This window comes from Bombina bombina, chromosome 3 (assembly GCF_027579735.1).
Source record: "Bombina bombina isolate aBomBom1 chromosome 3, aBomBom1.pri, whole genome shotgun sequence".
Classification (NCBI taxonomy): Eukaryota; Metazoa; Chordata; class Amphibia; order Anura; family Bombinatoridae; genus Bombina; species Bombina bombina.
Genome location: NC_069501.1, coordinates 598,216,568 through 598,243,831, shown reverse-complemented (window position 1 = coordinate 598,243,831; position 27,264 = coordinate 598,216,568). Strand labels below are relative to the sequence as shown.

Below are 27,264 nucleotides of genomic sequence, written 5' to 3'. Positions count from 1 at the left end.
AAGCAAATTAGATAATAGAAGTAAATTGGAATCTTGTTTAAAATTGTATTCGCTACCTGGGGTTTAGTGTCCCTTTAAATGTGCCGTGTACTATCTGAGCTTATTCCATATAAATTTCATTTGTATCCATCTATATATATTTATACAAATATGGTTAGGGTAATATGACAAAAATATACTGAATAATATGCAACCATAGTTACGTATTGTCTAAAGACACAATATCTACTGGTAACTATTCTGGACTATTGTGTCAGGATAGCCTACACTGTTGTAGCCCTTATTTGGGTTGTCACATAGAATTGGAATGGTGAAACAATATTAAACTGAGCATAGTATCTAGCAGTAGTTCTAGTTAATATTAAAAGGTCTTTCTACTTAAAAGGACAGTAAACACCTTATAATTACAAGACTTTTCTGCAGTCTTGCAATAATTAAAATACTAGAGGCCAGTTTACAAGAAGCATACAAATGATATTGTGTTTATTGCGGCTATTAGCGTGCATCGGAAGTAGTAGTAGTTGAAAGAAAACACTCGTTTATGCGCAATAGAATTTAACGTGTGTCGGAATAGTGTGACCTCAGAGCTCTGGTTAAAGGGATACTAACCCCAGATTTTTTTCAGATTCAGAGAGAGCATGCAATTTTAAGCAACTTTCTAATTTACTCCTATTATCAATTTTTCTTCGTTCTCTTGCTATCATTATAAAAAAGGCAGGAATGTTAAGTTTAGGAGCCAGCCCATTTTAGGATCAGCACCTTGGATAGCGCTTGCTTTTTGGTGGCTATATTTAGCCACCAATAAGCACGTTTCCCCCATGTTAAATTACAGTGCCAAAATAAGTAATGAAAGTGTATTGCAAAATAGTTTTACTATACAACATTAAAGATTTTATATTACAATCTCAAAGTTGTTTAATATCACTTAAGGTCTCTGATGAAGCGTGGGTGTTGAGTTTCTTTAATGTGATCTATTCCATAATGTCCCTTTAACAGTATTTTTATTCTTACATACGTTTATTACATTTGTATTATAGTAATGTTTTTTAGAATGGCAAACGTATATATAAATAAAATCAGGGGTTGTAAAATCTTTTTCAAAAGTATGCCAAGGGTGTCTAAAAGCAAAAAGGTTGGGAAACACTGATTTAATGTAGTTAGAAAAACATACAGTTGCTTAAGACGTTTAATACACTGGCCACTTAAAAAGAATTTAAAACTTCTATACAACTGATTACATTGCTGTTTAACAGACTAATGGTTTTAAGTGGATGACAATGTCTCTTTACATATTTAACAAATGGCTATTCCAAAAATATGTACTATTTCAAGAGCTAAATCTGCAGTTAAAAAAGGCTTAATTTGTGCGTAACCACTCAAACAAACAAATCACAAAATACATAAGACAAATAATACATTTATAATACATTCTGAAATAATAAAGGTTCAAACAACTTACTAACAAATGGGGGATGAAGATGAATATTTTAGAAGCCTTAAAGGCCACATATAAGTTTATGGCTATTAAACACACAAAAAATTCCTTAGATGTCCAGTGGCTCAGGGTAAGATTTAGGTAAGGTTGTAGGGTACCCTAGATCTGCTGTCCTCCCCTCCCCCTCTTTTTAGCTACAAATGATAGTCCTGGTTTTTTCAGGGGCCGCAAAAACTATGGCACACATTAGTTCTACTTTCTCCTGGGGACCACTAAAATTAGTGCAGAGGGCTGTGTGAGGCCTTATAGCTGCCAGTTAGCCATCCATACGGTAGATAAAATAAATTCCATTTCAAGGAATAACCTGCTGAAAAAAACTATTTTCTCCAAATCCATTCCACGATGACTTCTAAAGGCCAAATAAAAAAAAATGGATATATGGCTTATAACTAAGAGGAAGAAACAAATACCAGGGTTAAAAATATTGGACAGCAAACTGCAATCAGTAATACGTCTTAGCTTAAAGGGATATATTACTAAAAAAAAAACTATCATACATACGAAAGAGCAGGATTTATAGTTCTTTTTGCCTGAAATCGGTTACGTAAAAACCGTTTAGAATGAATGTGAAACGTACAGAAAGTGCACGATTATGTAAGCCCTGGGATTCTACTGCTCACTGGGGGACAGGGACAGAAAAAGATGGATTTATTCACCACGGGAACGTCCATTAAAATGCATTTTGAAACATTCACTTTTAAATAGAACAAGAACATTTGAAGTGAATGTGGGAAGTGCAAATCTGTACTTGTCATTGACATAACACTAGACAATTTGTAACACACACTAAATATGGCTAATCTAGAATATTTTAACAGTAAGTCATTTCAATCTGCTATTATAATAAAATTGTGAGGTTGACAAACTAATTTAAAGTGTCCTTTCAAAGGGACTGTCCCATATAGCAGGGTAAAAAGATGTGATATTGTATAAAAAAACTAAATCAGACTATAAATATTTCAAAATATTTGTCTTAGTTCCTCCTTTCATTTCAAACAGAATCTGCCTTACAATATGGTGGGTAAACGATAAAAATCAGCAAAGAAAAATAGGATTCACATTCTGAATTTTTCTTTTTGAATTATTTTTCTCCAAAACTGATCTCATAAATACAATCAAAGATCAAAAAGGAGTTGTGCATATACAGTATCCATACACAGACACATTTACAGAAACGAGCAAACATCCTATACAGTAATAAAAAAACAACTCAAACTTCCCAGCTATGAGGAACTGCCCCTTTAAATTAGTTGTGTGGGTTACAGAGATGCAATTTTACTGCAATTAAAAACACTGATAGTGTCACACAAATAAAAACCTCAAAAGATCCATAAAAATAAATAAAACTTTTATATGACTTCTGATAATATGACCTAGATTGTCTTTAGCTATATACAATATATGAATAATGAATTCTACATTTCCTTTTTTAAAGATATGCTTTCTGCACTCTACAACTTCATTTACAGATATAAAGCTAGTTTAAAATGGTGGTGGGGTTAGCAGGACGCTTTGTATGGGCTATTTTCTGCTTAGGCCCCTTCATTTCGTCTTCATCCTCTTCCGTCTCACTTTCGCACACATGAACCACCACACTAGGTGTGGATTCAGTACCTGCATGCAGTTCATATTTCTCTCCTGAAAAAAGGATTAATCAAAAACAATAAATGAACAAACAACTGCTGAAACGGATAATACCAACCATTATCATATGTCCTTCCTTTACAAATACATCTATGAAAGACTCAATAATAACATTGCTAATCTCATGTACAAAAGATTCTGAACTAACACAATGATATTAAGTAGTATAAAAAAAAATGTCCTTTCATTACCTTGTGGTCATCCACATCAAAATTTTCTTTTTTATCTCAAGCACTAGTGAGAAATACATTATTGTGTTTCTATATAATACAAGACTTCAAATGCATTACAAAATATCCCTTTGTTCAAATAATGTTTATGTATATTAACAGCAAAAAAAATACCTGTATTGCTTGTTTCTTGCTACAGTTGCACTGTATAATCTAGGTAATGTAAGGAATACAGGATAGCGCCAAAGATAAAAGGACCTGGCTGTCACTAATGATTAACCCCTTCTAAGATAATCTAAATGATAAATGCAAAATGTTAGTGAGTGACAGCGCTAAAAGCATAGGTCAAAAAGTTTCTTATATATTCAGTGAGTTATTTGTAATATATGGTAGGTATAAATATATATGGCAGTAAAGAAAATTAAAAAATATAGAGCACTCTAGTGCGGTCAAATAGAAAATGTTTATCCAAATAGCATATATATTAGGTAGATACAAATCTGTGATATATAAAAGCAAATATGTGTATCTGGCGACAAAAAAATAAAGTATATAACACTCAAGTGTGATCAGATAAAAATAGCATATATTTAAAAACACATATTTTCACAAACATACATAAGGGACGTCTCCCTTCAATTAAAACAATGTAGCTAAAATGCCTATTATCAGGGAAAGTGGGCCACGATCTGCGCTCCTTTAATAGGACTCTTATCTCAAAAATGTTTTTTAACAACAGAAAAATATGAAAATAGGATATGAGTCCCAGCAGTTTCCAAATAATACGGGAAACTGATTTATTAAGGCAGTTTATATAGGTGTAAATATAGTTAATAAAGTACCTTATTGATGCAGTGTTTCCTTTAAGCAGTGTTGCGTTAAGCTTTTAACGAAAAAAAGAGATGGTATACCTTCAGCTAGCGTGATATTTCTTCTCTGCTTCCAAACAGCGATCTGTTTGGAGCGTTTATCAGCTAGCTCCCAGTGGTGCAGAGATGGAAGATTTGCCTTATTTATGCAGTGTTTCCTTTAAACAGCGTTGTGTTAAGCTTTTAACAAAAAGACAAAGATGGTATACCTTCAGCTGAGATGATATTTCTTCCCTGCTTACAAGCAGCGATCTGTTTGAAGCGTATATCAGCTAGCTCCCAGTGGTGCATAGGTGAAAGTTTTACCTTCACAGAAATATGAACATCATTCAAATGGATGCAATTGTGAATATACCTTCTAGGCGTTCTATTTCACAGTCCTTTGTGATGGAAGCAACAGGCGACTGTAACAACGGTATGTGCAAATGTAGCACTCTGTGAATGGTGGTCTTCAGATCAAAGGTGTATGCCACTAGTAGTGGTGTGATCATTCATACAGCAATTCCTGTACGATATTTGGAGAGCTGGATGCTCAGTTCGTGGTAATGAGGCTGTTTAGCAAACAGCTAAAAATTTGGATTCCAAAATCAGTAGTAAAAGCTGACTGTGATGCAATCAGTAGTTCAGAGCAAAGTTAGGATTAGTCCTTGACCAGGACTTTGCTAAACAGCCTCATTACCACAAACTGAGCATCCAGCTCTCCAAGTATCGTTCAGGAATTGCTGTATGAATGATCACACCACTACTAGTGGCATACACCTTTGATCTGAAGACCACCATTCACAGAGTGCTACATTTGCACATACCGTTGTTACAGTCGCCTGTTGCTTCCATCACCAAGGACTGTGAAATAGAACGCCTAGAAGGTATATTCACAATTGCATCCATTTGAATGATGTTCATATTTCTGTGAAGGTAAAACTTTCATCTATGCACCACTGGGAGCTAGCTGATATACGCTCCAAACAGATCGCTGCTTGTAAGCAGGGAAGAAATATCATCTTAGCTGAAGGTATACCATCTTTGTCTTTTTGTTAAAAGCTTAACACAACGCTGTTTAAAGGAAATACTGCATAAATAAGGCAAATCTTCCATCTCTGCACCACTGGGAGCTAGCTGATATACGCTCCAAACAGATCGCTGTTTGGAAGCAGAGAAGAAATATCACCCTAGCTGAAGGTATACCATCTCTTTTTTTCATTAAAAGCTTAATGCAACACTGCTTAAAGGAAACACTGCATCAATAAGGTACTTTATTAACTATATTTACACCTATATAAACTGCCTTAATAAATCAGTTCCCAACATTATTTGGAAACCGCTGGGACTCATATCCTATTTTTCTGTTGTTAAAAAACAGAATTTATGCTTACCTGATAAATTACTTTCTCCAACGGTGTGTCCGGTCCACGCGTCATCCTTACTTGTGGGAATATCTCTTCCCCAACAGGAAATGGCAAAGAGTCCCAGCAAAAGCTGGCCATATAGTCCCTCCTAGGCTCCGCCCACCCCAGTCATTCGACCGACGGACAGGAGGAAAAAAAAAACAGGAGAAACTATAGGGCGCCGTGGTGACTGTAGTTAGAGAAAATAATTCATCAAACCTGATTAAAAAACCAGGGCGGGCCGTGGACCGGACACACCGTTGGAGAAAGTAATTTATCAGGTAAGCATAAATTCTGTTTTCTCCAACATTGGTGTGTCCGGTCCACGGCGTCATCCTTACTTGTGGGAACCAATACCAAAGCTTTAGGACACGGATGAAGGGAGGGAGCAAATCAGGTTACCTAAACGGAAGGCACCACGGCTTGCAAAACCTTTCTCCCAAAAATAGCCTCCGAAGAAGCAAAAGTATCAAATTTGTAAAATTTGGCAAAAGTGTGCAGTGAAGACCAAGTCGCTGCCTTACATATCTGATCAACAGAAGCCTCGTTCTTGAAGGCCCATGTGGAAGCCACAGCCTAGTGGAGTGAGCTGTGATTCTTTCAGGAGGCTGCCGTCCGGCAGTCTCGTAAGCCAATCGGATGATGCTTTTAAGCCAAAAGGAAAGAGAGGTAGAAGTCGCTTTTTGACCTCTCCTCTTACCAGAATAGACGACAAACAGAGAAGATGTTTGTCTGAAATCCTTTGTAGCTTCTAAATAGAATTTTAGAGCACGGACTACGTCCAAATTGTGCAACAAACGTTCCTTCTTTGAAACTGGATTCGGACACAAAGAAGGTACAACTATCTCCTGGTTAATATTTTTGTTAGAAACAACCTTTGGAAGAAAACCAGGCTTAGTACGCAAAACCAGCTTATCTGCATGGAACACCAGATAGGGCGGAGAACACTGCAAAGCAGATAACTCAGAAACTCTTCTAGCAGAAGAAATAGCAACCAAAAACAAAACTTTCCAAGATAACAACTTAATATCTATGGAATGTAGAGGTTCAAACGGAAGCCCATGAAGAACTGAAAGAACTAGATTTAGACTCCAAGGAGGAGTCAAAGGTCTGTAAACAGGCTTGATCCTAACCAGAGCCTGAACAAATGCTTGAACATCTGGCACAGCTGCCAGTCATTTGTGTAATAAGACAGATAAAGCAGAAATTTGTCCCTTTAGAGAACTCGCTGATAATCCTTTATCCAAACCTTCTTGTAGAAAGGAAAGGATCTTAGGAATTTTAATCTTATTCCATAAGAATCCCTTGGATTCACACCAGCAGAAATATCTTTTCCATATTTTATGGTAAATTTTTCTAGTTACCGGTTTCCTGGCTTGAACTAGAGTATCTATCACAGAATCTGAAAACCCACGCTTTGATAGAATCAAGCGTTCAATCTCCAAGCCGTCAGCTGAAGGGAGACCAGATTTGGATGTTCGAATGGACCATGTACAAGAAGATCCTGTCTCAAAGGTAGCTTCCATGGTGGAACCGATGACATATTCACCAGGTCTGCATACCAAGTCCTGCGTGGCCACGCAGGAGCTATCAAGATCACCGGAGCCCTCTCCTGCTTGATCCTGGCTACCAGACTGGGAATGAGAGGAAACGGTGGAAACACATAGGCTAGATTGAAGGTCCAAGGCGCTACTAGTGCATCCACTTGGGTCGCCTTGGGATCCCTGGATCTGGACCCGTAGCAAGGAACCTTGGAGTTCTGACGAGACGCCATCAGATCCATGTCTGGAATGCCCCATAATTGAGTCAACTGGGCAAAGATCTCCGGGTGGAGTTCCCACTCCCCCGGATGGAAAGTCTGACGACTCAGGTAATCCGCTTCCCAGTTTTCCACACCTGGGATGTGGATCGCAAATAGGTGGCAGGAGTGATCCTCCGCCCATTGAATTATTTTGGTCACTTCTTTCATCGCCAGGGAACTCCTTGTTCCCCCCTGATGATTGATATAAGCAACAGTCGTCATGTTGTCTGATTGGAATCTTATGAATCTGGCCTTTGCTAGCTGAGGCCAAGCCCTGAGAGCATTGAATATCACTCTCAGTTCCAGAATGTTTATCGGGAGAAGAGACTCTTCCCGAGACCATAGTCCCTGAGCTTTCAGGGATTCCCAGACCGCGCCCCAGCCCACTAGACTGGCGTCGGTCAGGACGATCACCCACTCTGGTCTGCGGAAGCTCATTCCCTGGGACAGGTGGTCCAGGGTTAGCCACCAACGGAGTGAGTCTCTGGTCTTCTGATCTACTTGAATCACTGGAGACAAGTCTGTATAGTCCCCATTCCACTGTTTCAGCATGCACAGTTGTAATGGTCTTAGATGAATTTGCGCAAAAGGAACTATGTCCATTGCTGCAAACATCAACCCTACTACTTCCATGCACTGAGCTACGGAAGGACGAGGAATAGAATGAAGAACTTGACAAGTGTTTAGAAGTTTGACTTTCTGACTTCTGTCAGGAAAATCCTAATTTCTAAAGAATCTATTATTGTTCCCAAGAAAGGAACTCTTGTCGACGGAGACAGGGAACTTTTTTCTATGTTCACCTTCCATCCGTGAGATCTGAGAAAGGCCAGAATGATGTTTGTATGAGCCTTTGCCTTTGAAAGAGACAACGCTTGTATTAGAATGTCGTCCAAGTAAGGTACTACTGCAATGCCCCTCGGTCTTAGAACCTCTAGAAGGGACCCGAGTACCTTTGTGAAAATCCTTGGAGCAGTGGCTAACCCGAATGGGAGGGCCACAAACTGGTAATGTTTGTCCAAATAGGCGAACCTTAGGAACTGATGATGTTCTTTGTGGATAGGGATATGTAGATACGCATCCTTTAGATCCACGGTAGTCATAAATTGACCTTCCTGGATTGTAGGTAGAATCGTTCGAATGGTTTCCATTTTGAACGATGGTACTCTGAGAAATTTGTTTAGGATTTTTAAATCCAGAATTGGTCTGAAGGTTCCCTCTTTTTTGGGAACTATGAACAGATTTGAGTAAAATCCCATTCCTTGTTCCGCCATTGGAACTGGGTGTATCACTCCCATCTTTAACAGGTCTTCTACACAATGTAAGAATGCCTGTCTCTTTATTTGGTTTGAGGATAAGTGAGATATGTGGAACCTTCCCCTTGGGGTTAGTTCCTTGAATTCCAGGAGATAACCCTGAGAAACTATTTCTAGCGTCCAGGGATCCTGAAATCTCTTGCCCAAGCCTGAGCAAAGAGAGAGAGTCTGTCCCCTACTAGATCCGGTCCCGGATCGGGGGCTACTCCTTCATGCTGTTTTGTTAGCAGCAGCAGGCTTCTTGGCCTGCTTACCCTTGTTCCAGCCTTGCATCGGTTTCCAGGCTGGTTTGGTTTGTGAAGCGTTACTCTCTTGTTTAGAGGATGCAGAGTTAGAGGTCGGTCCGTTCCTGAAATTGCTAAAGGAACGAAAATTAGACTTATTCTTGGCTTTGAAAGGTCTATCTTGTGGAAGGGCGTGGCCCTTTCCCCCAGTGATGTCAGAAATAATCTCTTTCAATTCTGGCCCAAAGAGAGTTTTACCCTTGAAGGGGATATTAAGTAATTTTGTCTTGGAAGATACATCCGCTGACCAAGACTTTAGCCAAAGCGCTCTGTGCGCCACAATTGCAAACCCTGAATTTTTCGCCGCTAATCTAGCTAATTGCAAAGCGGCATCTAAAATAAAAGAATTAGCCAACTTGAGTGCGTGAACTCTGTCCATAACCTCCTCATACAGAGTCTCTCTACTGAGCGACTTTTCCAGTTCCTCGAACCAGAACCACGCTGCTGTAGTTACAGGAACAATGCACGAAATGGGTTGCAGGAGGTAACCTTGCTGTACAAAAATTTTTTTAAGCAAACCCTCCAATTTTTTATCCATAGGATCTTTGAAAGCACAATTATCCTCGATAGGGATAGTAGTGCGTTTGTTTAGAGTAGAAACTGCCCCCTCGACCTTAGGGACTGTCTGCCATAAGTCCTTTCTGGGATCGACCATAGGAAATAATTTTTTAAATATAGGAGGGGGGACAAAAGGTATGCCGGGCCTCTCCCACTCCTTATTGACTATGTCCGCCACCCGCTTGGGTATAGGAAAAGCGTCGGGGTGCACCGGAACCTCTAGGAACTTGTCCATCTTGCATAATTTTTCTGGAATGACCAAGTTGTCACAATCATCCAGAGTAGATAACACCTCCTTAAGCAGCGCACGGAGATGCTCTAATTTAAATTTAAATGTCACAACATCAGGTTCAGCCTGTTGAGGAATTCTACCTGAATCTGAAATTTCCCCATCTGACAAAACCTCCCTCATGGCCCCTTCAGATTGGTGTGAGGGTATGACAGAGCAATTATTATCAGCGCCTTCCTGCTCTTCAGTGTTTAAAACAGAGCAATCGCGCTTTCTCTGATATGCAGGCATTTTGGATAAAATATTTGCTATGGAGTTATCCATTACAGCCGTCAATTGTTGCATGGTAATAAGCATTGGCGCGCTAGAAGTACTAGGGGCCTCCTGCGTGGGCAAAACTGGTGTAGACACAGAAGGAGATGATGTAGAACCATGTCTACTCCCTTCATCTGAGGAATCATCTTGGGCAATTTCATTATCTGTGGCAGTATTGTCCTTACTTTGTTTGGACGCTATGGCACAATTATCACACAATTTTGAAGGGGGAGACACATTGGCTTTCATACATATAGAACATAGCTTATCTGAAGGTGCAGACATGTTAAACAGGCTTAAACTTGCCAATAAAGTACAAAAAAACGTTTTAAAACAAAACGTTACTGTCTCTTTAAATTTTAAACAGTACACACTTTATTACTGAATATGTGAAAAAGTATGAAGGAATTGTTCAAAAATTATCAAATTTTCACCACAGTGTCTTAAAGCATTCAAAGTATTGCACACCAATTTTCAAAGCTTTAACCCTTAAAATAACGAAACCAGAGCCGGTTACAGTTTTAACCCCTCTACAGTCCCAGCTACAGCCTTTGCTGCGACTTTACCAAACCCAGAGGGGAATACGATACCAAATGAAGCCTTCTAGGAACTTTTCCAACTACTTTGGGATCCTCACACATTCATCTGCATGTCTGCTCTCAAAAAGTAACTGCGCAGTAATGGCGCGAAAATGAGGCTCAGCCTACAACTGGAAGGCCCTTCCTGACTGGAAAGGTGTCTAACACAGTGCCTGACGTTAAAAAACGTTCCCCAAGCTTATAAGTGTGAATTACAAGCATAAACATGTATAAAATGCCCAAATAAAGCAATCGATTTTGCCCATAAAAGTGTCTATCAGTTTTATAGCCCATATTAAGCCCTTTATTCTGTTTGAGACTAAGAAAATGGCTTACCGGTCCCCATGAGGGGAAATGACAGCCTTCCAGCATTACACAGTCTTGTTAGAAATATGGCTAGTCATACCTTAAGCAGAAAAAGTCTGCCAACTGTTCCCCCAACTGAAGTTACTTCATCTCAACAGTCCTTGTGGAAACAGCACCCGATTTTAGTTACTGTCTGCTAAAATCATCTTCCTCTCACAAACAGAATTCTTCATCTTTTTCTGTTTCAGAGTAAATAGTACATACCAGCACTATTTTAAAACAACAAACTCTTGATAGTAGAATAAAAAACTACAACTAAAACACCACATACTCTTAACCATCTCCGTGAGAATGACTGGGGTGGGCGGAGCCTAGGAGGGACTATATGGCCAGCTTTTGCTGGGACTCTTTGCCATTTACTGTTGGGGAAGAGATATTCCCACAAGTAAGGATGACGCCGTGGACCGGACACACCAATGTTGGAGAAAACATTTTTGAGATAAGAGTCCTATTAAAAGAGCACAGATCGTGGCCCACTTTCCCCGATAATAGGCATTTTAGCTACATTGTTTTAATTGAAGGGAGACGTCCCTTATGTATGTTTGTGAAAATATGTGTTTTTAAATATATGCTATTTTTATCTGATCACACTTGAGTGTTATATACTTTATTTTTTTATCGCCAGATACAAATCTGTGATATATAAAAGCAAATACTGTATGTGTATCTACCTAATATATATATATGCTATTTGGATAAACATTTTCTATTTGACCGCACTAGAGTGCTCTACATTTTTTAATTTTCTTTACTGCCAGTAAACACATCTTTGCTTTCGTATATGATCACAGATTTATACCTACCATATATTACAAATAACTCACTGAATATATAAGAAACTTTTTGACCTATGCTTTTTAGCGCTGTCACTCACTAACATTTTGCACTGTATAATCTAGAGCAGGGGAGCCCAAACTCACTAAGAGCAAGATTTATCATTGATGTTCTCCTATATTTATGGCTAAATATATACGGTTGAGCATTAATGACCTTATTTATCATTTAAAAACGCACCTAACGCACTGATAAATTGATTTATTCTATGATACGAGTCCACGGATTCATCCTTTACTTGTGGGATATTATCCTCCTGCTAACAGGAAGTGGCAAAGAGCACCACAGCAGAGCTGTCTATACAGCTCCTCCCTTGACTCCACCCCCCAGTCATTCGACCGAAGGTACAGGAAGAAAAAGGAGAAACTAAAAGGTGGAGAGGTGACTGAAGTTTTAAATAAAAAAAATATAATCTGTCTTAAATTGACAGGGCGGGCCGTGGACTCGTCGTATCATAGAAGAAATAAATTTATCAGGTAAGCAGAAATGTACTTTTCTTCTATAAGATAAGATGAGGATTCTTCCTTTACTTGTGGGATACAATACCAAAGCTACAGGACACGGATGAACAGAAGGGACAAGACCTAAACAGAAGGCACCACTGCTTGAAGAACTTTTCTCCCAAAAATAGCCTCCGAAGAAGCAAAAGTATCAAATTTGGAAAAGGTATGAAGTGAAGACCAAGTCGCAGCCTTACAAATCTGTTCAACAGAAGCATAATTTTTAAAAGCCCATGTGGAAGCCACCGCTCTAGTAGAGTGAGCTGTAATCCTTTCAGGAGGCTGCTGTCCAGCAGACTCGTATGCCAAACGGATGATGCTTTTCAGCCAAAAAGAAAGAGGTAGCAGTAGATTTTTGACCTCTACGTCTTCCAGAATAGACAACAAACAAAGAAGATGTTTGACAGAAATCTTTGGTTGCTTGCAAGTAAAACTTCAAAGCACGAACCACGTCCAAGTTGTGCAACAGACGCTCCTTCTTAGAGGAATGATTAGGACACAGGGAAGGAACAACAATTTCCTGATTAATATTCTTATTAGTAACAACCTTAGGAAGGAATCCAGGTTTGGTACGCAAAACCACCTTAGAGTGGAAAACAAGATAAGGCGAGTCGCATTGCAATGCAGATAGTTCAGAAACTCTTCAAGCCGAAGAGATAGCAACTAAAAACAGAACTTTCCAAGATAGAAGCTTAATATCTATGGAATGCATAGGTTCAAACGGAACCCCTTGAACAACTTTAAGAACTAAATTCAAACTCCATGGCGGAACAACAGGTTTAAACACAGGCTTAATTCTAACCAAAGCCTGACAAAACAACTGAACGTCTGGAACATCTGCCAGACGCTTGTGCAGTAAAATTGACAAAGCAGATATCTGTCCCTTTAAGAAACTAGAAAGGACAAAATCCTAGGAATCCTGATCTTACTCCATGAGTAGCCTTTGGATTCACACCAATAAAGATATTTACGCCATATCTTATGGTAAATCTTCCTAGTGACAGGCTTTCGAGCCTGAATCAAGGTATCTATGACCGACTCAGAGAATCCTCGCTTAGATAAAATCAAGCGTTCAATTTCCAGACAGTCAGCCGCAGAGAAACTAGATTTGGATGCTGGAACGGAGCTTGAATGAGAAGGTCCTGTCTCAGTGGCAGTGTCCACGGTGGTAGAGATGACATTTCCACCAGGTCTGCATACCAAGTCCTGCGTGGCCACGCAGGTGTTATCAAAATCACTGAAGCCCTCTCCTGTTTGATTCTGGAAATCAGACGAGGAAGGAGAGGAAATGGTGGAAACACATAAGCCAGGTTGGACGACCAAGGTACTGCTAGAGCATCTATCAGTACTTCTTGGGGATCCCTTGATCTGGACCCATAACAAGGAAGTTTGGCATTCTGACGAGATGCCATCAGATCCAATTCTGGTGTGCCCCATTGATGAATCAATTGTGCAAACACCTACGGATGGAGCTCCCACTCCCCCGGATGAAAAGTCTGACGACTTAGAAAATCCGCTTCCCAGTTCTCCACTCCTGGGATATAGATTGCTGATAGATGGCAAGAGTGAGTCTCTGCCTATCGAATTATTTTGAAAACCTCTATCATCGCTAGAGAACTCTTTGTTCCCCCCTGATGATTGATATATGCTACAGATATTGTCCGACTGGAATCTTATGAATCTGGCCGAAGCCAGCTGAGGCCACGCCTGAAGCGCGTTGAATATTGCTCTCAGTTCTAGAATATTTATTGGAAGGAGAGCCTCCTCCTGAGTCCACACACCCTGTGGAATTCCAGACTGCACCCCAGCCCAATGGGCTGGAGTCCGTCGTCACTATGACCCATGCTGGCCTGCGGAAACACATTCCCTGGGACAGATGATCCAGTGACAACCACCAAAGAAGAGAGTCTCTCCAGATTTATCCGAGGAGATACATTTGCATAATCCCCATTCCACTGTCTGAGTAGAACCCCTGCCCCTGTTCTGTTTTCGGAACTGGGCAGATGACTCCCATGGTATATAGGTCTTCTACACAGCGTAAGAACGCCTTTTTGTCTGGTTTACAGACAACCGTGAAAGATGAAATCTCCCCCTTGGAGGAGAATCTTTGAAGTCTAGAAGATACCCCTGGGTCACGATTTCTAAAGCCCAGGAGTCCTGAACGTCTCTTGCCCAAGCCTGAGCAAAGAGAGAAAGTCTGCCCCCTACTAGATCCGGTCCCGGATCGGGGGCTGCCCCTTCATGCTGTCTTGGTGGCAGCAGCGGGCTTCTTGGCCTGTTTACCCTTATTCCAGGTCTGGTTAGGTCTCCAGACTGACATGGATTGAGCAAAATTCCCCTCCTGCTTTGCGGCAGGGGAAGAGGTAGAGGGACCACCTTTGAAGTTTCGAAAGGAACGAAAAATAGGTTTGGTCCTCATCTTATTTGTCTTATCCTGAGGAAGGGCATGGCCTTTTCCTCCAGTGATGTCGGAAATTATCTCTTTCAGTTCAGGCCTGAATAGGGTCTTACCCTTGAAAGGGATGGCTAAAAGCTTAGATTTTGATGACACATCAGCAGACCAGGACTTAAGCCATAACGCTCTATGCGCTAAAATGGCAAAACCTGAATTCTTTGCCGCTAATTTAGCCAGTTGAAAAGCGGCATCTGTAATAAAAGAATTAGCTAGCTTGAGAGCCCTAATTCTGTCCAGAATATCATCTAATTGGGTCTCAACCTGAAGAGCCTCCTCTAGAGACTCGAACCAAAAAGCAGCTGCAGTAGTTACAGGAACAATGCACGCTATAGGTTGCAGAAGAATGATGAATAAGTATTTTCTTTAGAAGACCCTCTAATTTTTTAGCCATAGGATCTTTGAAAGCACAACTGTCCTCAATAGGTATAGTTATACGCTTAGCCAGGGTAGAAATAGCTCCCTCCACCTTAGGGACCATCTGCCACAAATCCCGAATGGTGTCAGATATGGGAAACATTTTCTTAAAAGAAAGGAATACCTGGTCTATCCCACTCCTTAGTAACAATGTCCGAAATCCTCCTAGGGACCGGAAAAACATTAGTGTAAGTAGGAACCTCTAGATATCTATCCATTTTACACAATTTCTCTGGTGGAATTACAATAGGGTCACAATCATCCAGAGTCGCCAAAACCTCCCTGAGCAACAAGCGAAGGTGTTCTAGCTTAAACTTAAAAGCCGTCATATCTGAGTCTGTTTGAGGGAACATCTTTCCTGAATCAGAAAGCTCTCCCTCAGACAGCAATTCCCTCAACCCAACTCAGAACATTGTGAGGGTACATCGGAGATGGCTAATAAAGCGTCAGAGGGCTCAGCATTTACTCTCACACTGGACCTACTGCGCTTCCCCTGCAACCCAGGCAGTTTAGATAAAACCTCAGTGAGGGTAGTAGACATAACTGCAGGGTGAAAGAATTAGACGCACTAGTACTTGGCGTCGCTTGTGCGAGCGTTAACGGTTGTGACATTTGGTGAGAATTAGATGGCTTAACCTGATTCTCTTCTTACTGAGAAACATCCCGCGACATACTTTTATCAGCTAAAATATGTTCTTTGCAATTTAAGGCCCTTTCAGTGCATGAGGGACACATTTTAAGTGGGGGTTCCACAATGGCTTCTAAACACATGGAACATTGGCTTTCCTCAATGTCAGACATGTTAAACAGGCTAGTAATGCCCACAAACAGGCTTGAAAACACTTTATTTAGTGAAAAAATAACAATCTTAAAAAACGGTACTGCGCCTTTAAGAGAAAAAAAGCATTCAAGTTTTCCAAAACTGCTTTAAAACAATCAATATGATAGAAGCATCCAAACTATGCAGCTAAGTTTGCCCCACAAGGAAAGGAACACTTAACCCTTACCAGAAAAAACGGATAATTAAACCTACCTGCCCTCAGGGGTCTGCAAAACCAGGTTAAAGCTTCGATTTGGCCCAATACAGCTCACAAGGGCCCACCGGAGTTGGAGCTTGCTGCTTGCCTGACAAAAACAACTGCGCAACTGAGGCGCGAAAATAGGCCCCGCCCATCTCACTCAATGTCTCTCAGCCCAAATGAACCGCACCAGAGCGGTCTAAAACTAGCCATATGGGTTCCTAAACCCAAAAAGAAAGCCATGTGTACCCTCTCATTAAGCATAAAAAACGTTCCACATAAAAACGTTATCAGCACTCCCAGTTATGTAAACGTTTGCCCACAAACATTCAAAACTCAGTGTCAACCATTTTTTCTTAGCCCATATATGCAAGCTCAGTAATACCCCTCTATATATTTTAGGATTACTGCTTACCCTTTCCCTCATGGGGATACTGTCAGCCAATTCTGAAAACCCACAGTCTCTCCAGAAAAAAAATGACTGAACATACCTCACTGCTTATAGCATGAAAAACGTTCCTCACACTGAAGTTTCTTAAGTACTCCTCAGCCATTCTGTGGGAACTGATCTGGATCTTAGTGACAACTGTTAAGATCATCAGCCTCCAGGCAGAAGTCTTCATCTATCTGCTGCCTGAGGGAAAATAGTACACACCGGTACCATTTAAAATAAAAAACTCTTGCTTGAAGAAAATAAAAACTAAACATTTTATCACCTGTTTCACTTTACCCTTCCTAGTACTTAGAGTAGGCAAAGAGAATGATGGGGGGTGAAGTCAAGGGAGGAGCTGTATAGACAGCTCTGCTGTGGTGCTCTTTGCCACTTCCTGTTAGCAGGAGGATAATATCCCACAAGTAAAGGATGAATCCGTGGACTAATATCTTATAGAAGAAAAGGAAATTTATTCTTACATGATAAATTTGTTTCTTTTACGATACGATGAGTCCACGGATTTCATCCTTACTTGTGGGATATCGCCTCCTGGTCAGCAGGAGGAGGCAAAGAGCACCACAGCAGAGCTGTATATATAGCTCCTCCCTTCCCTCCCACTCCAGTCATTCGACCGAAGTTAGGAAGAGAAAGGAAAAGCCAAGGTGCAGAGGTGACTGAAGTTTAACAAAAATAAAGACCTGTCTCACAAAAAAAGGGTGGGTCGTGGACTCATCGTATCGTAAAAGAAACAAATTTATCAGGTAAGAATAAATTTCCTTTTCTTTTACAAGATACGATGGGTCTACGGATTTCATCCTTACTTGTGGGATACAATACCAAAGCTATAGTACACGGTTGAAATGGGAGGGACAAGACAGGGAACCTAAACAGAAGGCACCACTGCTTGAAGAACTTTCCTCCCAAAAATAGCCTCAGACAAGGCAAAAGTATCAAATTTGGAGAATTTGGAAAAAGTATGAAGAGACGACCAGGTTGCAGCTTTGCTAATCTGCTCAACAGAAGCATTATTTTTGAATGCCTATGAGGAAGCCACAGCCCTAGTGGAATGAGCCGTAATTCGTTCAGGAGGCTGCTGTCCAGCAGTCTCATATGCAAAACGGATGATACTCTTCAGCCAAAAAGAAAGAGAGGTAGCCGTAGCTTTCTGACCCCTACGTTTCCCTGAAAAAACGACAAACAAGGAAGCCGATTAACGAAAATCCTTAGTCTCCTGTAAGTAGAACTTCAAGGCACGGACCACGTCCAAATTATGTAACAGATGCTCCTTCTTAGAAGAAGGATTAGGACACAAGGAAGGAACCACAATTTCCTGATTAATATTCTTATTTGAAGCAACCTCAGGAAGAAAACCAGGTTTGGTACGTAACACTACCTTATCTGAATGAAAAATAAGATAAGGTGAATCACATTGTAATGCCGAAAGCTCAGAAACTCTGCGAGCAGAAGAAATAGCAACCAAAAACAAAACTTTCCAATATAACAATTTAATATCTATGGAATGCATAAGTTCAAACGGAACCCCTTGAAGAGCATTAAGAACTAAATTCAAACTCCAAGGAGGAGCAATTGGTCTAAACACAGGTCTGATTCTAGTTAGAGCCTGACAAAAAGATTGAACATCTGCCACATCTGCCAGACGCTTGTGTAACACAATAGACAAAGCAGAAATGTGTCCCTTTAAGGAACTTGCTGACAACCCTTTCTCCAATCCTTCTTGGACAAAAAAAAAAAAGACAAAATCCTAGGAATCCTAACCCTACTCCATGAGTAGGCCTTGGAGTCTACCAATAAAGATATTTACGCCATATCTTATGGTAAATCTTTCTAGTAACAGGCTTACGTGCCTGAATCAAGGTATCAATGACCGAATCAGAGAACCCTCGCTTCGATAAAAACAAGTGTTCAATCTCCAAGCAGTTAGCTGCAGAGAAACTAGATTTGGATGATGGAAGGGTCCCTGAATGAGAAGGTCTTTCCTCAAAGGAAGCTTCCACGGTGGCTGAGATGACATGTCCATCAGATCGGCATACCAAGTCCTGCGAGGCCACGCAGGAGCGATGAGGATCACCGAAGCCCTCTCCTGTTTGACTCGAGCAATCACCTGGGGAAGGAGGGCAAATGGAGGGAACACATAAGCTAGGTTGAACGACGAAGGCACTGCCAAGGCATCTATCAGTTCGGCCTGGGGATCCCTGGACCCGTATCGCGGAAGCTTGGCATTCTGACAAGATGCCATAAGATCAGGATTGGCAAATAACTCCGGATGGAGTACCCATTCCCCCGGATAAAAAGTCTGTCTGCTCAGAAAATCCGCTTCCCAGTTTTCCACTCCTGGAATGTGGATTGCAGACAGATAACAAGGGTGAGCCTCCGCCCACTGAATTATCTTGGCTACTTCTGTCATCGCTAAGGAACTCCTTGTTCCTCCCTGATGATTGATGTAAGCTACAGTCATAATGTTGTCCGACTGGAATCTGATGAACTTGGCCGAAGCCAACTGAGGCCAAGCCTGAAGTGCATTGAATATTGCTCTCAACTCTAGGATATTGATGGGAAGTAGAGACTCCGATTGAGACCATACACCCTGTTAATAGGACAGCCCTTCCAGAGCCCCAACAGATTAGGAATGCACAGTCAATTCTGAGATATGCTGCAACCCCAGAAAGAAAGACTGCACTTACCTCTATGCTGAGTAATAGCATGAAAGTTTCACAGCTCCAAGAGGTCTTCTTCTCCCCTGCAGCTCTGTGAACACATAAGGGCCTCAGTTAATATTCTCTGAAACCATCAACATAAGGGCGGCACAAGTATGGGAGGCGCAGTGAGGCAAAACCCCACCAGTTCCCATTGCTTTAAAGCCACCTGTAGCTCTACTCTAGAGGCTGACAAGAAATACGGCTAAACCCTAAAGTAAAATAGCACACTTTGGTACCATTTTAAAAATAATAAACTCTTGATTGAAGAATCTAAACTAACACATCACTTTACCTCTTCCTAACACTAACACAGGCAAAGATAATGAATGTAGTGGGAGGGAAGGGAGGAGCTATATATACAGCTCTGCTGTGGTGCTCTTTGCCTCCTCCTGCTTACCAGGAGGCGATATCCCACAAGTAAGGATGAAATCCATGGACTCATCGTATCTTTTAAAAGAAAGGGTTGAATTAGATTGTCTAAGTCATAATTTCTATAGTACGCCTTATCACAATGATTAGTTACTTATTTATCTTTTTTTTGCGCCTATTGAGAACTTAAAGTTGTCCTACAAATGCATGCACTAAAGTTCTCCATAAGTACTGTGGAGAACAGAATTAGAAATTATTTCTTTTGAGCTTGTGTTGTGTGCACATCATGGAATTCTTATTGATGTTAGCAGGAATTTCTTTTGCAAGGCGCCTGGAAAGGCCAAAGGAGGAGGAAGATTTTCCCCTGGAAAGACTAATAATATACACTTCACTAATATGCTTTGTTTTATTATAGATGTTAAAGTAAAATCGATAAAGGTAACCTGTCTTAAAAAAGTAGAAGTAAATAACATGCTTTGTTGTATGGGTATTTCTGTAAGCAAGGTTTACACATAACTAGCGATTCAGCTTATTTCAACTTATAAATTATGTGCATATACTAATTCAACTGTATCATTACTTCAACTGAGCTTGCCTTTGGAAAAGCACAAAAGATTTGGGTGCACAGATGCGCTTCTCCAGAGGGGTGCCGAGGAGAACTCATAGGAGAATAAAAAGAATTGTGATAAATCTTCCTCTAACTGTGAGGTTGGTTGAGGGCCATATTACATTAAATTCATACTTATGCGAAAGCCTCAAAATAAAATGGTTATCATCGCATTTTGGTTAAATATAAAAATTGCATAGGAAACTGGTGACTACCATTTACTTTAATGGTATATACTACTCAAATTCACAAAATGTGACATCTTTACTTACCTTTAGATTGTGATATATTTTATTTTGCATAGTAAAACAACTTTACAATGTACTTTACAATATAATATGTATTATTTATTTGTCCCTTTTCATGTAATGTAAAATGGACATGAAACAATGTTGTTCTTTCATGATTCAGATAAAGTTTATCATTTTAAACAACTTCCCAATTTACTTCTAATATCAAATTGGCTTAATTTTCTGGGTAAGCAATAAAAAGAGGCATATATTTGCAACCACCAACCAGCTTCAATTAGTGCACGGTTGCTCTTGAGCCTACCTAAGTATGATTTTCAACAAAGGCCGCTTGGAAGTAAATTGGAACGTTGTTTAAAATTGCATGTTTTGAATCGTGAAACTTTAATTTTGAATTTACTGTTCCTTTAAAGTTTTGGCTTTTCAAATTCTGAGAAAAGTACACATTGCAGACTTCTCTAGGTTAACCCATCTGTCCCTAACTGGTCTCAGCAGAAATGATCACATAACATAGTGCAAAATAATGCAGGCTTTGCTAATATAATGACCCTGGCTAACCTTGTCGTCTACTCTGATGACAAGCCCGGATTGGCTCCTCCAAATAAGGCAAATGGTGGGTGGAGTTTTTCTATTGAAAAACAACTGCAGAACTGTGTTGATTTGTTCTGAAAAATGTTTACATTTGGTCAATATGTTGTTCTACAGCAACACAACAGAAATGTCTTCTAATTAGAAGTTGTTTCGTGTATGTTAATGGAAAAAAAGGGGAGCTGCTTCCTGGATAGGATATCACTGATGTCTGTATTCTGCTCAGTGTTGCTGAAGGCCACATTAAAAAACAAAGAAACAGATGGCCAAATGCCCAAATGCTGTAGTTTGAGCAACCCTGGGGCTCCATGTACTAAGCCGTCAATCCGACATTGTAGACGCGGATAAACTCGCAGTTACTCGCCACGTCTAGCCCGCCGCGAGCAGTGGCGGATTATTGATAAATTTGATGCCTCGCTCGCCGCGACTAAGCTAATGTACTTAAATGTCAATAGAATTGTATTGCCAATTATTAACACGTGACATGCAAGGTGTCAGAAACGTCATAGTAGTCGCGGGAAAAGAATTTGGCTACTATAAAAGTGCAACTTTTCTAAACAACTTTATTTGTGTTCCAAATTTTTGGAACAGTGACTACATTGCGTTATTTTTGTAATATTGTAACATGGGTACTGTCTATGGCCCCTAGGACATTGGGCATCCCAACCATCCTATAGAAATTTGACTTTATAGATTGCCATTCTTCTGGGGTAGATGGCAAACAAACATATCAAGGAAAAATAACCATCATAGCCCCTATGACTTTTGATAAGTGGCGTGAAAATGCTGATTGACTTATTCCAATAATGACGCTAGAAACTGCCTGAAAGGAGCCTGTTGCCATAAAATGCAATTCAGCTAATAGTTTCAATAGTCCCGGAATAGCTTGTGAACGAGCCGTCATCGGATCTAAATAATCTTCAATCTCTCGATACAGGTGTAATATGGATTCACGATCAAGCGGGAATCTTTGTATGATCTCTCAGTCAGAAAAGCCATGCAAACCAATCTGTGGAAGGAATACACGGGGGACACAAACTTTCCTTCTTCTAACCAATCGATTAGAGACATTTCCAGTATTCTGTCTTCTAAACCGGATTTGCATCACACTGAGAAGAAACAAATACAGAAGTGTCTCCATAGCTGCTGAAACCAATAATGTAAGTACAATGCTGATATTACTGCCTTTTATATATGTCTAGACTGGTGTCTACATTGAATTTCCTATGGTTTTGTACCTTGCCCGCCACGTAAAAGTTGTTGAGGCAAAAATAACGAGGTGGGAGCGGAAAATGTAGCGAGCGGACAAATAGATTTTGTAGTACATTAGTTTAAGGCGAGTTGGTGGTCAAATGTGTCTATTTACAGTGAAAAATGGAGAGGTAGCGAGGTTTGGCGGATAAGTACGCTCGCAATTTTAAATATGCGGGTTTGAACATAGTTGACGACTTTGTACATATCAGTTTGCGAGTTTTGATGCAAGATTATTTGCGGGTAGCTCGCTGACTGATTAGTACATGGAGCCCCTGGTCTAGAGTCTAGAATTCTATCAAGTGTACCATTACATAATTCTTACAGAATTATTAGACCAAATTAAGTTTTATATTAAATGATTTATTGATAGACCAATAAATGTGTTAACATACCTGGGCCAAGTTTGGAAACAGCACACAGTAAATCATAGTTGATAACTGGAGTTGGATCGTCTCTCTGCTTCCATCCTACAGGGGGAGATGCTGGTGGAGATATAAGAAACTGCTTCACTGGTTGTGGGGGGAGTAGGAAAGACTTTTCACCCTCCTCTGTAGACACCTGTGCCTAGGAAGGGCAAAAAGAATGTGAGCAAAGCAACATGTTTATGGGTTTTAGAGAAAGGTAGTCTTGACACATTAAAGGGGTTTGTAAACAGTAATTTATCATAACTTGAATAAATACATGCTCAGTGTGAAACACCAGCAGTAGGGGTCATGGTTAAATTATATATATATATATATATATATATATATATATATATATTCTCCACAGAAATTGGTAGCAGGGTGGCATTAGTCAGTGGGTGGGGGCAAAAAAAATCAGCAGGGTCGTGTGCCCATTAAATAGGCCCTGCTGAGAACACTGTGTGTTTATATATATATATATATATATATATATATATCTATCTATATCTGTGAAAAGTCACATTTTTACTCGGCCAGGACTAGCGGAAATTTCAACCCATATATATATATATATATATATATATATATATATATATATATATCTCCAAAGAGAGCACTCACCGTGTTACAAGTAGTGTAGTGTTTAATCCATATTGTTTTATATATATATATATATATATATATATATATATATATATATATATATATATATATATATACACACACACACATTTGTATGTATATGGCAGAACCTTTGTTCTAACAATATGGACTAATATACAATGAACTTGACTGTACTATAGGCAAGAGAAAGAATGAAGAGATGCACGTTGTAATGAGATCTAGTTAAAATGTAGAGATACAATTGTTTCTTTATTTAATCCTAACATAATATATTTTTTTGTACAAACCTAGCTATAGTGGATATGAGATAAATGTATCTTTGCAGTACAAATCATTACTTTTCTTACCCGTTATATTGCAGCGGTGAGTGTGTTGCAACAATAATTTGTTATTACCTTAAGCCCTAAAAAAACTCCAACCTTTAATAGGTATTCACATGCTCATTCAAATGGTGTGTCTTGTGGATTAAAGTACAAGACTTTCAAAACAAAAACAAAAATAAAAAGCACAACATATAAACACCCCTCTAACAAGCCATCAAAAAAGCCAAGACTCCTTGTCTAAAGGCCCCTTTTAAAAATAAAGCTGTTATATAAGTTTTAATAGCCAGGTAATCACTGTGGTAATAGTGAACACCTGGTTTGAATAAATGTCCATTAATTTGCCTAGAGGGTCATTGGAGCCCCTATGTGCAGGTCAGAGTTACATAACTATACAGAAAGACCCTTATTTATATGAAAATAACCCTTTTAAAATAGTTTAGGGAAAAACACACACACTATTGTTTATAACCTTGTTTATAAACATTTTAATTAAAAATGCATTTCTCACACTTTTTGATGCAAGTTTCTTACATATCATGATCTTTACATAATATAATGGTATTGTTTGAATCTGCAGGGTCTCCAGAAAAATCCCCAACAACAATATATAATGTGTCTGGGTTTCCCACTGTAAAATGACCTACAGTGGGGCTTAAACGTGAGAAGCATCTAAAAACTGCAAAACAGCTCAGCACAGGGGTGAAAATGGCTCAGCAGTTAAAAAAATTAAGCTAAAGTTAGCCAATATTAAAAATGATCAATGTTTATTGTAAACATTATCATTCAATACATTTATGTTAAATTAAGAAATAATTTTTTTGCGTTGGATAAACTGTATATAGCTTTTGCTACTTCATAATGTTACCTGGCTGGCAAAGTTTTCTGTGGAGAAAATTTGTTTTGTAATTTTCCCTAACTGCCTTGCACCCAGACTTGTATGGCGTTAACTGCCTAGGAATCTGGGAAAGGTACAGCAACCTGTGAGTGCTATTGAGCACCCAGGGCTGTGCATGTTGCAGGGTCATAGGATGTTTACCCAGTCCAGTCTGAGAGTGCAGTCCTCTTCAGTGTTTTGCAATTGTCTAGGGTGGTTACATAAGTCTGTTCTCAGTTTGATTGATTAAAGGGACACTAAACCCAAATTTTTTCTTTCAGGATTCAGATAGAGCATGCAATTTTAAGCAACTTTCTAATTTACTCCTATTATCAAATTTTCTTCATTCTCTTGGTATCTTTATTTGAAATGCAAGAATGTAAGTTTAGATGCCGGCCCATTTTTGGTGAATAACCTGGGTTTTTTTGCTGATTGGTGGATAAATTCATCCACCAATAAAAAAAATGCTGTCCAGAGTTCTGAAACTAAAAAAGAAGCTTTTTCAAATAAAGATAGCAAGTGAACGAAGAAAAATTGAGAATAGGAGTAAATTAGTAAATTGCTTAAAATTGCATGCTCTATATGAATCAAGAAAGAAAAAAATTGGGTTCAGTGTCCCTTTAAAAGCTTGAAATGTTTGACTGATTTAGGGACCCAGGTTTTGGGACAGACCTTGACGTGGTACCTGGGCTTTTCCCTGTTGGCCAGATGCGGTAACTAACCCTTTCATTTTTGCTTTTAATCTTAGCTGAGAGCTTGCAAGTGAGTGCCAGACTTCCTCTGTCTGTTGTGTTAATTTGTTTTGTAATTTTCCCTATGGGCCTTGCACCCAGATTAGTCTGGGGTTAACTGCCTGGGACGGTACAGCTACCTGTGAGTGCTATTGAGAACCCAGAGCTGTGCATGTTGCAGGGTCACCCCAAGGCAGAACATAGTGCGATCTGCAATATCGCAGAAAGTGGAGCCTGCCTGCAGAAAGAACGGCCAGGTCTGTTAAACAGATAATTTTTTCTTCAACAGGATTTTTTTTTCTGGCCAGTGCAGTGCTTTCAAATGGACAACCGGCACATTTTTAGTGCAGGCAGTACTTTGAAATTATTGGCTAATGGCTGCTCTGCTCCTGAAATTGATACTTTTTTAGATGCCTATGCCCCTCAGCCTTAGGACCGCCAGAAGGGACCCTAGCACCTTTGTGAAGATTCTTGGCGCCGTGGCCAACCCGAAGGGAAGAGCTACAAACTGGTAATGCCTGTCCAGAAAGGCAAACCTGAGGAACTGGTGATGATCTTTGTGGATAGGAATGTGTAGATACGCATCCTTTAGATCCACAGTAGTCAAATATTGACCCTCCTGGATCATTGGTAAAATAGTCCGAATGGTCTCCATCTTGAAGGATGGAGCTCTTAGGAATTGGTTTAGGATCTTGAGATCTAGAAATGGTCTGAAAGTTCCCTCTTTTTTGGGAACCACAAACAGATTGGAGTAGAAACCTTGCCCCTGTTCTGTTTTCGGAACTGGGCAGATCACTCCCATGGTAAAAAGGTCTTCTACACAGCGTAAGAACGCCTCTCTTTTTGTCTGGTTTACAGACAATTGAGAAAGATGAAACCTCCCCCTTGGAGAAGAATCTTTGAAATCTAGGAGATACCCCTGGGTTACAATTTCTACGGCTCAGGAGTCCTGAACGTCTCTTGCCCATGCCTGAGCAAAGAGAGAAAGTCTGCCCCCTACTTGATCCGGTCCCAGATCGGGGGCTACCCCTTCATGCTGTCTTAGTGGCAGCAGCAGGCTTTTTGGCCTGTTTACCCTTGTTCCAAGCCTGGTTAGGTCTCCAGGTTGGCTTGGATTGAGCAAAGTTCCCCTCTTGCTTTGCAGCAGGGGAAGAGGAAGCGGGACCACCCTTGAAGTTTCAAAAGGAACGAAAATTATTTTGTTTGGTCCTTGTCTTATTTGACTTATCTTGAGGAAGGGCATGACCCTTCCCTCCAGTGATGTCTGAAATGATCTCTTTCAGTGCAGGCCCGAATAGGGTCTTACCTTTGAAAGGGATGGTCAAAAGCTTAGATTTAGATGACACATCAGCTGACCAGGACTTAAGCCATAACACTCTTCGCGCTAAAATGGCAAAACCTGAATTCTTTGCCGCTAACTTAGCAAGATGAAAAGCAGCGTCTGTAATAAAAGAATTAGCCAACTTAAGGGCCTTAATTCTGTCCAAAATATCATCTAGTGGGGTCTCCATCTGAAGAGCCTCTTCTAGAGCCTCAAACCAAAAAGCAGCTGCAGTGGTTACCGAAACAATGCACGCTATAGTTTGAAGAAGAAAACCCTGATGAACAAAAAAATTTTTAAGAGACCCTCTAACTTTTTATCCATAGGATCAATGAAAGCACAACTGTCTTCAATAGGTATAGTTGTACGCTTAGCCAGAGTAGAAATAGCTCCCTCCACCTTAGGGACTGTCTGCCATGAGTCCTTTATGGTGTCAGAAATGGGGAACATTTTCTTAAAAACAGGAGGGGGAGCGAACGGAATACCTGGTCTATCCCACTCCTTAGTAACAATGTCCAAAATCCTCTTAGGGACCGGAAAAA

The 27,264-nt window shown here is 40.1% G+C and overlaps 1 protein-coding gene across 1 annotated transcript in view; it reads right to left on the bottom strand.

Annotated features, from left to right (window-relative positions):
- Nucleotides 1-1,133: 1,133 nt before the first annotated feature.
- LOC128653729 (calcipressin-3) overlaps nt 1,134-27,264 on the bottom strand; it is a 95,480-nt gene continuing 69,349 nt past the window's right edge. The window contains exons 4-5 of the mRNA XM_053707193.1: nt 22,838-23,009; nt 1,134-3,133 (exon numbers count right to left, since the gene is read on the bottom strand). Of these exons, the coding sequence (XP_053563168.1) occupies nt 2,973-3,133; nt 22,838-23,009 (333 nt within the window). The 3' untranslated portion in view covers nt 1,134-2,972. The remainder of the gene's footprint in view (nt 3,134-22,837; nt 23,010-27,264) is intronic.